Source organism: Bos javanicus, chromosome 4 (assembly GCF_032452875.1).
Source record: "Bos javanicus breed banteng chromosome 4, ARS-OSU_banteng_1.0, whole genome shotgun sequence".
Lineage (NCBI taxonomy): Eukaryota > Metazoa > Chordata > Mammalia > Artiodactyla > Bovidae > Bos > Bos javanicus.
The window spans coordinates 14,010,639-14,022,688 of NC_083871.1; the positions used below are offsets into that span (position 1 = coordinate 14,010,639).

The 12,050-nt window shown below is 37.7% G+C and overlaps 1 protein-coding gene across 7 annotated transcripts in view; it reads left to right on the forward strand.

The window, feature by feature from the left end:
- The window catches only part of DYNC1I1 (dynein cytoplasmic 1 intermediate chain 1), a 379,184-nt gene extending 370,976 nt beyond the window's left edge, over nucleotides 1-8,208 (forward strand). For all 7 annotated transcript variants that reach the window (XM_061413501.1, XM_061413502.1, XM_061413499.1 and 4 more), the window contains one exon: nucleotides 7,272-8,208. In XM_061413501.1, coding sequence (XP_061269485.1) covers nucleotides 7,272-7,382 — 111 coding nt within the window. In that variant the 3' untranslated portion in view covers nucleotides 7,383-8,208. The remainder of the gene's footprint in view (nucleotides 1-7,271) is intronic.
- The last annotated feature ends 3,842 nt before the right edge of the window (nucleotides 8,209-12,050 follow it).

Genomic DNA, 12,050 nt, shown 5'->3' on the forward strand with positions numbered 1-12,050 from the left:
AGAAAGCAAATGTGATAAAATTTAAGGTGTACTTCCAAAAATACACAGCTCTATATAGGTGAATGGAAGGAAATGGAAGAAAGAAAAAAGGAAGCAACAGCAATTGGAGGAGAGGGAATTAACATTAAGAAGGAAAAATATAGGGCAAACAACCCTTAGTCATGGTTTGTAATGTCCAGACACTGAGCTTAAACTCTTTATATTTGGGGGGAGGTCTTATTTAATCTTCACAGTGGCCCTGGGAGTTAGTGGCCAGAATTCTTTTCTCACAAATGAGGAAGGAAAGATCTGAGATGCTAGAGACATAAATTTCCTAAGGACACACAGCAAATTATTAGCAGAGCTGTGAAAGAAATCATATCTGGATGATGTCTGAGGTTGAAAAAAGTCCTTCCTGGCTCCATTCTCAAAAGCGAGTTATGCGATCTGTGGCACAGTGGTTAGCCTAGAGAGTTAGCTGGGAGTAAGGCAGGGCAGGATCTGGGGGGGGGGCCCATTCCAGTGTGGGAGGAGGGCAGACCGGTGACAGCCTCCGAACTGGAGGGATGGAGGGGAAGCATGAACAGGATAGATTTTCGTGAGTTTCCCCCACAACTTTTGCTTTTTATTTCTGACCCGTGCATCTTTCAGGAACCTTAGAAGGTTAAAAATCATATTTAGACTCTTTTAGCAGGTGACTGAGAACACATGACCTGCCTGCCCTTCTGCCATGGCATGCTGGCATTTATTCCCTGAAGGGGTGAGGCTCCTGATTGCCCCCCACTGACTGGGGGCAAGTTACGTGGTCTGGAGCAAATCACTGAGCTCCCTGTCCTTCCATTTCCTACCCGTTAGAGGCCTGTTCCTTAAAGTCCTCACATAGCAGACATTCGAAAGAATTCCTAAGGAAAACAGAGCCACAAAAATAATATAGAATTGATATGTATGCCACTCAATATATTAATGTATCATTTTTAGGAATATGTGCAATCTGAGTGTTCAGAGAAAAAGAATGCATGGCTATTCTGTGTTGAGCTCATGGTTCTTCATTAGATTACCTTTCTCATCCTCTCCACATCTCTGCTGATACGTGGGTCAGATGCCATTATCTCTATTACAGTTGAGGCAATGAGAGGTTAGGTGCCTGACCATGGCCACTAAGCAAGCTGAGAGCAGGACAGAAGCTTCCTGTGCAAATCTAAGGTTCGTGTTACCCCCTCCGTAAGGCCAAATTGCTACCTCAGAAACTGCCTTTGCCTTAGTTTCCTCAGCTGTAAATATATGGTCATCTCCTTTAAAAGGCATTTACTCTTAGAGCTAAAATTTTGTTATTTCAGGAATCAGCACCCTGAGTGCTTTTGGCATAAAAATGCTTTATACATTTAGCGAAGAGTTAGAAAACAGTCATACAGTTGGGGGTTGGGGGTGGACTAGATATTGGTGAACCCTGATTATGAAGCAGTAGGAAAATCTGAGTCATCTCTGACCTGGGTTGTGGACTTCAGATGAATCTGAAGGCAGAAAATGTTTCCAGATCCACTTTGATTCAGTACAATACTGCTCAATTTTTACAATCTCTTTTTTATGGTGTCCTTTGATATAACTAGGCTATTTGCTTCCCAGTTCTCATGTTTAATTGAAATTACTCATCACCAATAGAAACTTACGAATATTTTTCCTATCAGAAATGTCAGTTGTTTGAAAATTATTCTAAACTAGTGTTTTCCAGTGGGGGGGAGGGGTGCAATCTATAGTGATGGTCTAGATTTAGCCTTTAATGCCTTGATAGAACTTTGAAGAGATGCTGAAACCATGTCATTAACATGCTATTTGCTTCCCCACTATTTGCGTGACACACAGCACATCCCAGGGAATGTTGCAGTTGTCACTGTAAGAAGGTAAATTTTCAAGTACTTCACTTTCTGAATGTCAGTGAAGTTTAAAAAAAAAAAAAGATGCCAGTATTCCCACATTTTGACCTAAGAAAACATGGTAATTAATATGCATTGTCTTCATATGCCAGAATGATTAACCATTATATCTTCAGTCCTACCCTAGTGTCTGGCATATAGTTAGTACTCAGTCCACGCTGAAATCATTATTAAAAAGACATATATATGCTAGTGAGAAGGGCATGACAGCAGTCTTTTTGACTATGAAACATGACAGAGATTTTTCACTTGCTTAATGATTAAGGCATTACTGGATTAAAAGTCTCCTAGACAGAGTTTCAAATGCGTTTGCGCTCAGGAGAAGAGTTAGGAGCTGCCAAGGGTAAGAAGGACACGATTCTGTCCAGACAGATGCTGTTTAAAATGAAAAGAGTGGTGGTCTTGTTTGTTAGGACACCTGTTTGGTCTTACCTACAATTATTAAAATGGCAGAAATTATTAACTTTGGGTGTGGATACAACCTGTGAATACACATTCACACATTCAAGCTAAGATTATACTTAAAGTGCTTCCTGATAGTGACATTTAATTCTAAAAACGGGGCAATATACAGCTCACCTTCTAAATCTAACATTACGATGATCTTGTTTTTATTGTCAGCTGGGTGAAAAAGTGTAATAGAGTGAGGTAGATAAATTTAAGTTTCTAGAAGCAATTTTGTTTTCATCCTGTGCTAATCAAGCAAAGCAAACTAACATTTCTAGTGAGGAAAATGTTTGGCAAAATAATCGAAAGAAAACTTCTAATATTTTCCCAACCTAAGTGAAAGTTTCACAGATAAAAAAGACAGCGAGCTATGTTAGAATATGGTGAAACATTTTATGAGGGTGAATCTGCATTTTTAAGGACTGTTATTTCCACCACTATGGAAAAAAAGTCACATGTAAGTTCTATGGTAGGGTATATTTTTATCAAAAACTTTTAAATTTGCTGAAACTCATTTTAAATTAATACAGAAATCTGTTACATTTCTATATACTGAAGAAGAAAGTAAAAAAAAAAAAAATCACATTTAAAATCACATCAAAAGTACCTATGAAGAATTTCCCGGCAGTCCAGTGGTTATGACTGTACTTTCACAAGCCCAGGCTGTTGAATTAAGATCCTGCAAGCTGTGCAGTGCGGCCAAAAAAAAAAAATTATATGTAAATAAAACATATTTATATATAAAATACCTAGGCATAAACTTAACAAAGGAGGTGAAAGATCTATATACTGAAACCTATAAAATATTGATAAAGGAAACTGAAGATGATTCAAAGAAATGGAAAGATATCCTATGCCCTTGGGTTAGAAGATTTAATATTGTTTAAATGGCCATACTATCCAAAGCGATGTATAGATTTAATACAGTCCCTATCAAAATACCCATGACATTTTTCACAGAACTAGAACGGATAATTGTAAAACTGATATGGGAATCCCAAAAGACCTAGAATTGTCAAAGCAAAACTGAGGAAAAACAAAGCAGGAGACCTCCCTTCCAGACTTCAGGCTATACTGCAAAGCTACAGTAATCAAAACAGCAGATAGTATTGGCACAAAAATAGACATAGGTCAGGGGAACAGAAGAGCAAGTCTAGAAATAAACCTACACATCTACTGTGAATCTGTAACAAAGGCAGTAAGAAGAATCAATGGAGAAAAGATGGTCTCTTCAACAAAAGCTGGACAGCATGTACATCAATGACATCAGAATGTTCCCTCATACCATATAAAAAATAAATCCAAAATAGTTTAAAGAATTAAATATATGACACCATAAAACTCCTAGAAGAGAACATAGGCAAAACATTTTCTGACACAAATCGCAGTAATATTTTCTTAGATCAGTCCCCCAAGGCAGTAGAAATAAAAACAAAAATAAACAAATGGGACCTAATGAGACTTAAACTTCTGCACAGCAAGGAATGGGAGAAAATATTTACAAATGCTGTGACTGAGAGAGGTGTAATAGCCAAAGTATACAAACACCTCATATAACTTAGTATCCAAAAAATAAAAAAAAATTTTAAAATGGGGATTTTTCCCCAAAGCAGACAGACAGATGGCTATATAGGCACATTGAAAAAGTGCTCAACATCACTAATTTTAAGAAAAATGCAAATCAAACCACAACTAGATATTATTATCTCACAATGATCAGAATGGGCATCAAAGAGTAAAAATAAAAGCTGAAGAGGGTGTGGAAAAAAGGGAACCTTCCAACAAAGTTGGTGGGAATGTAAATTGGTGTGGAAACTATGGAAAACAGTATAGAGTTTCCTTAAAAAACAAAACTAAAAATAGTTACCATATGATCTAGCAGTCTCACTCCTGGGTATATATCTGGAAAAACATAACTCTAATTGAAAAAGATACATGCACCCCAGTGTTCATAGCAGCACTGTTTACAGTAGCCAAGACAAGGAAGCAATGTACATGTCCATTGACAAATGAATGGATAAAGAAAAAAATGGTACAGATATATAATGGAATATAAAGTGAAAGTGAAGTCGCTCAGTCGTGTCCGACTCTCTGCGAAGTCCATGGCATTCTCCAGGCCAGAATATAACTTAGCTATAAAAAAAGAATGAAATACTGCCGTTTGTAGCAACATGATGGACCAAGAGATTATCATGCTAAGTGAAGTAAGCCAGACAAATACAATATTGCATAATGTGGGAATCTAAAAAATGATAGAAATAAATGTATATACAAAACAGAAACACTCAGACACAGAAAACAAAGTTACCAAAAGGGAAGATAAGGGGGAAGAGGGATATATTAGAAGTATGGGGTTCACAGATAGAAATTACTATATATAAAAATAATTAACAAAAATTTATTGATTAACATGGACAACTATATTCTATACTTTGTAGTAATGGAAAATGGAAAAAAGCCTGAAAAAAAATAATCGCTTTGCTGTACAACTAAAACTAGCACAATTTTTAACTATGCCTCAATTTAAAAAAAACCTCAAAATTTTGGTGAAACCTACTTATATAAATTGAATGCTTTATTGTTAGAAATACTAGAATTACTAGTTTGATTTCTTAAATAAAGGAAAAGGACCTCTGAAAAATGCACTTTTAAGAAATTACATGTGCAACTTCAGATGTCATAAATGATAGTTCTGTCCCATACTGGATCTGGTTGCAAAGTCAACCCTTCATGTCTCATAGTGTTTGTTAGAGTTGCTTCTTAACAGTCTTGCCATGACCACCACATGAAACTGTAAACACATGGATCTGGGGGTTTTTGTAGGATATATTTTCTATACATTGCTGTCAATAAAACATTACATACAGCATCATACAGTAACTTAAATTTGTGCCATTTTAACTAATAATAAAGGTAGTTTTCTGTTTAGGAGTCAAACCCCTGGACTATATCACTTTTATTAGTGAGACCTGCTTTCTTCTAATATTTAATGTTATGTGAAATTACGAGGTATTTCAGATTTAGCTTGATTCTCACCTTCTATGAGACAAATTCATAAGTATGTTATAATAATTGGTGTTTGTCTCCTCCTGAGCTTTTTGTTTTGTGGTTCACTGGGGTGGAGGGTGCTTGGTCAGGAGTTGGAGAAGAGACAGAGAGTAGACCTATGCTTTCATATAAATACGGTGTAACCCATTTCTGCTCGTGCTTTTTGTTAGCTCTTTCATATAATTTATTTTAAGGACTTCATTTCCCCAGTGCAGTATTTTCTAAAATTGAAGAGAAAAATGAAGAATAGTGGAGCACAGGAAAAGAACTCAAAGTAGAGCAAATGAACTGAGCAAAGAGGTAATACTGCCGTTCGAGACTGTTGTGAACTTGTGTCACTGTCTGAACGGGAATGTGGATTCATTTCAGTAACTAGGTAAGTGTTGCACCATTCAGAACTCACTCGTGTGACTAAATCAGAGTTCTTGTTAGTATTGCGTTTCTCAAAATAACAAATGAGAAAGAAGCACCCCAAAAAACGTTGTTTAAGAAAACAAGCACCTGTATATCATTTGCAGAATTATATCCTTGGAACCACCTGAGGACCAGAACACGCACTGAAGGATGTACTTTGCAGGGTGATGATACGACTCTTTAATAAGTTGTCTTGGATAGATTGTATCTGAGAATACCAGCCCCTGTAATAAAAATGTTAAGTTCTAAAAGTTTGGCTTTATACAGTAAGAAATTTTTCAGCTGTAAAAGCGATCTCAGAGTTCAGATCTACTTGCTTGTTTTTGAAAATGCACCCTGATTGGGGTGAGTGTGTTATTGATGTTTATGAAATATGTGGATAGCACATGTGGCACCAGCATCTGTAGATGGGTTACGTCTTGCACGGCAATCCTCTGAGTAAATGGCTCTACAGTCGAAATACATTTTATTCTGTATGAAAATCATTTGGACTTCTACTTGATCCTGCTCCTCATCTTCAAATAATTCTGTTTTATTCCAAACACTTGCATGGTACCGAAACAGCTCATCTTTGGATGCCATGTAGAGAAATCATTACCCTTCAACTCAGCTCACAAAAATTCATGCATGCGCTTTGTGTCAGATGGGATTAATTTTTCTTACTCAATTGTGCGCAGGAGAAGATATATATAGGATTATAAGTCCCTCTTTTTGGTGAGTTTGTATAGAATACTGGCTAAGGATATAAATACCAGATGACATTGGCACGGATATTGGCAAGCTGGGCAACTTTGGCAAGATGAGTTGATCTTTTGGTGCCTCAATTGACCTTCTTCTGCAACATGGAAATACTCTGATTATCCAACATAGGATTGCTGTGAGGAAAGAGGAGAAATCATGTCAAGTACTTACAGCAGAAATTTTGATAAATGTTACTATTATTATTATTCATCGGCTTCATCATAGGATCTTGCTAGAAAAGCCAAAGCATCTTATTACAGTAGTAAGGTTTCTTTGTATATATAAACTATATTTTTGTCATATATACTGGCACATTAGCAACATCTTTTTAAAAAGGATCAGTAACATTGACTTAGACAATACCACCATCATTTCAAAGTCCTAATAATAGTTTTTATTTGTCATGTTCGCTGTAATTCTGGTCATCTGACTGCAAGTGCTGTAATGCGGCTACTGTATTAACTGTATAGTTTACAGAAGTTTTTTAATGTTTTATAAATCGCACACATGCTTGTGCTTCTGAGAGTGACAGTATTCTTTTAAATTATCAGTTTAAGAGCAGCATTTCAGAGCTCTGATTCAAGGAAGAATATCTGATTTCCTTTGCATTCCATGGGAATCACCTGTTTCAAGAGGAACGGTCATGCAGGCTTCAAGGCTTTCGGTGTAAGAGCTAGCTTGTTGACCATTTTCCGTTCATTTGCTTTGCAGCTTGCAGTTCCCCACAATGACGAGTGGACCCGATTTGCCAGGACCCTCGTGGAGATTCGTGCTAACAGAGCTGACAGCGAGGAGGAGGGCGCCGTTGAGTTATCTGCCTAGTGGACGTGAGCCGTCCCCACCTGGACCTAGAGCTCAGCATCTGCGGTCAAGTCAGCTTGTATTCATGTTCATTCAGTATCAGTATTGCCGTGGCCTTTTGAGGGCCATGCTGTGCCAGCTTTGCTCCACGTATTCCAGGTGTAGCCCACCATACTGTCCACTGACCTGAAATTCACCAGAGCATTTCTGTCTCTATATTTCTGTCTCAAAAATGGGGGTAGCGGGGTGGGAGCCTTTCTGGGTTGAGTTGTTGCCTTTTAACTACTTAGTAGCTGTATTTAATAGCTGGAAACCTCTGGTTAAATTTGTGCTTACACACACTCCTGGCATAGTCCTATTAAATCCATATGAAGCCAGATATGATTAGGTACAGATGTGGTGTGCTTCATGCTATGGTACAGGGCCAGAGACTTGAGATGTGGTGTTTTACACGGCGACTCACATTATGAATGGATTTACTAGAAGAACATTGCTGCTCCTTATTTATTGTGGTGTGCTGCATGGAACATATTTATTTGAAAGCATTAAAATAAACGATCCTAGAGCATGTGCCTAATGAGAGGACTGCATTGTCTCTCTTGCTGTTGAGGTTATGTTCAGTTCCAAATAACAATTACAGTATGCCGGTTCCACTGAGGACAAGAAATCTTTAGAGGTCTGTTGGCAGTGAATGGAATGAATTTTAATGCCTATTATTTCTAGGTACTTTAACAATATTTCAAATATAGCTGATCATTGATACTTGTCATTCACGCTAACCCAGTCTGACAAAAGTCTGTGGTTCCTAAATATGACACCAATGTTGCCAATAAAATGTTCCAAACCAGGTCTGCACCAGTGTGGATAAACCCTTTGCTTAGGAAAAGCCTGATTAAAATTCTGCTGTGGCCAGGGGGTAAGAGAGATCCATTAGAGCCATGTTAAAGACTGATAATGAATTTACAGGCAGCCAACCTGGCTGGACTTAAACCAGGACTCTGGTATTCTTTTTATGAAGGAACATGTGTGATGTTTCTGGAAAGCTCTTTCTTGTCTCCTCCAGAACCACTCTTTACCCAAAGAATATCTTAAGCATTGGCGTAAGAACTGGTTAAGATGAACCTATACCGAATGCTCCACATTTCACTGTTTTTCGATTTATACGAGAAAATTATGTATACTACTATTGGACTAGGAAACATATCTATAAACAACTTTATGGGATTTTTTTTTTTTTCAAAAAGTCATTTCATGCTTAAGAGAGAATTAAAATAAATAGTGGTGGAGTCATGAAAATTATTTGAAGAGAGGCTTTTGGTGTTTTAGGAACAGAATTTCCACGGTGCTTTGTTGGTAGGGATTCCTTGAACTGTGAGACTTCTTCTACTTTTGAAATAATTGCTTTTTCTCTAAGTGTCATATGGTAGGTATATCAATATTAAAATTCTTTATTAATATATATTGTTTTTAAAAATAAAATGAGTGTCTAAAATAGGTTTAAAAACAGTCCACAGTCCAATGAGACAGAAGACCTGTACTCTGAAAACTGTAAGATCCTGATAGAAGAAATTGAAGACATAAACAGATGGTAAGATATACTGATACCATGTTTCTGGATTGGAAGAATCAATATTGACCATATTGGTTCTTTTAATCAATATATAATCAATCAAAATGATTACACTACCCCAGGAAATCTACAGATTTAATGCAATCCCTGTCAAATTACCAATGGCATTTTTCATAGAATGAGAACAAAAAATTTTTTAATTTTTGTATGGAAACACAGAAGACCCCAAATAGCCAAAAGAATCTTGATAAAGCAAAACAGAACTGGAGAGATCAGACTCCCTGGAGAAATCAGACTCCCTGACTTCACACTACACTACAAAGCTACGTTCAGCCAAACAGTACAGTACGGAGACAAAACCAGAAATACAGTTCAGTGCAACAGCACAGAGGGCCAGGAATAAACTCCTGCATCTCTGATCAATTAATCTATGACAGAGGCAAGAATATACAATCGAGAAAAGACAGTCTCATCAATAAGCAACGTTGGGAAAGCTGGACAATCACATGTACAAGAATGAAATCAGAACACTCCCTAAGGCTGTACACAGAAACTCAAAATGGATTAAAGATCTAAATGTAAGGCTGGATACTATAAAACTCTTAGAGGAAAACATAGGCAGAACACTGACATAAATTGCAGTAGTATCTTTTTTTTTAAATCCAGCTACTATTATAATGAAAATAAAAATAAACAAATGGGAACTAACTGAACTTAAAAGCTTCTGCACAGCAAAGGAAACCATAAACCAAATTAAAACACAGACTACAGACTGGGAGAAAATATTTGCAAATGAAGCAACTGATAAGGGATTAATATAACAGCTCATGTAACTCTTACATCAAAAAAAATAAACCAATCAAAAAATAGGCAAAAGATCTAAACAGACATTTCTCCAAAGAAGACATATAGATGGTCAAAAATCAATAATCAACATCATTAAGAGAAATGAAAATCATTTCAAAACTGAAAACAACAGTGGGGTATGAGGCATCACATCATGCAGGATGGCCATCATCAAAAAATCCACAAACAATAAATGCTCAAAAAGGTGTGGGGGGGCATGTAAATTAGTACAACCAATAGGGAGAACAGTATGCAGGTTCCTTAAAAAACTAAAAGTAGATTTACCACATGATCTAGCAATCCTACTCCTGGGCGTGCTGCTGCTGCTGCTAAGTCACTTCAGTTGTGTCCGACTCTGTGCGACCCCATAGATGGCAGCCCACCAGGCTCCCCCATCCCTGGGATTCTCCAGGCAAGAACACTGGAGTGGGTTGCCATTTCCTTCTCCAATGCATGAGAGTGAAAAGTGAAAGTGAAGTCGCTCAGTCGTGTCCGACTCTTAGTGACCCCATGGCCTGCAGCCCACCAGGCTCCTCCATCCATGGGATTTTCCAAGCAAGACTACTGGAGTTGGGTGCCATTGCCTTCTCCGACTCCTGGGCATATATCCAGAGAAAATCATGATTTGAAAAGATACACTCACCTCAGTGTTCATTGCAGCACTGGTTACAATAGCCATGACATGGAAGCAGCCTAAATGTCCATCAACAGAGGAATGCATACAGATGTGGTGCATACACTTATATGTGGAATCTAAAAAAACATGGTATAAGTCAACTTACCTACAAAACAGAAATACAGTTACAGATGCAGAAACAAACTTACAGTCACCAGGGGGTAAGGTGGGGGGAGGGATAAATTGGGATATTGGGATTGATGTATACACACTATCGATAAAATATTATACATATACACACTATATACAAAGTTCATGGCAGCACTATAATAGCCAAGACATGGAAGTAACCTAAATGTCCATCAACAGAAGATGAAGTATACACATACAACAGAATATCACTCACCCATTAAAAAGAATGAAATAATGCCAAGAGTAGCACAATGGATGGATCTAGAGATTCCTATACCAAATGAGTAAGTCTGACAGAGAAAGACACATATCATATGCTCTCTCATATGTAGGGTCTAATTTTAAAAAATTAAACAATGACACTTACAAAAACAGATGGAAAACACAAAGGGGAACACGGAGGGGGGAGGAATAAATTAGGAGCTTGGGACGAACATATATACACTACTACTAATATAGATAACCAATAATAACCAATACCTACTGTATAACACAGCATTCTACCCAATATTCTGTGATAACATATGAGAAAAGAATCTAAAAAAGGATAAATACATTTATAACTGAATCACTTTGCTATACACCTGAAACACAACATTGTAAATCATCTATAATAAAATTCTTTTTAAAAAGCAATCCAATGAAAAGTACTGGGGAAAAAAGCTTCTCAAACATAAGCTAAAGGATCGTGGAACAAATCAGTAACCCATGAGTTGCTACAGACAATCGTCTGAATGAGTCAATGCGTCAGGAATATGAAAACTTCGAAGGCTAGTCATTTGTCATAGGCACATGAAGAATTGTGAGAGCTTACATGCGTGTATGCCTTCCCAGTGGTAAAGAACCCACCTGCCGATGCAGGTTCAATCCCTGGGTTGGGACGATCCCCTGGAGAAGGGAATGGTTACCCACTCCAGTATTCTTGCTTGGAGAATCCCATGGAGAGAGAAGCCCAGCGGGCTACAGTCCATGGGGTTAAAAAGAGTGGGACACGACTGAGCACGCACGCATATGCATGTATATCCCACCACGGTACAGTCTCCAAGAGAGTCTCCCACTTCTTGTGTGACACGGTCCCATGAAGAATCTGGGATGTGTAATGGGGGAATATGGGCAAATTTGGGGGAAATGACACTATATGGAGTTCAGAACAAGGTTATAAGAAGACATAGCCTCCTAGAGGAGAACATACGCAAAACACTCTCCGACATACATCACAGCAGGATCCTCTGTGACCCACCTCCCAGAATATTGGAAATAAAAGCAAAAGTAAACAAATGGGACCTAATTAAACTTAAAAGCTTCTGCACAACAAAGGAAACTATAAGCAAGGTGAAAAGACAGCCTTCAGAATGGGAGAAAATAATAGCAAATGAAGCAACTGACAGACAACTAATCTCAAAAATATACAAGCAACTCCTACAGCTCAATCCCAGAAAAATAAATGACCCAATCAAAAAATGGG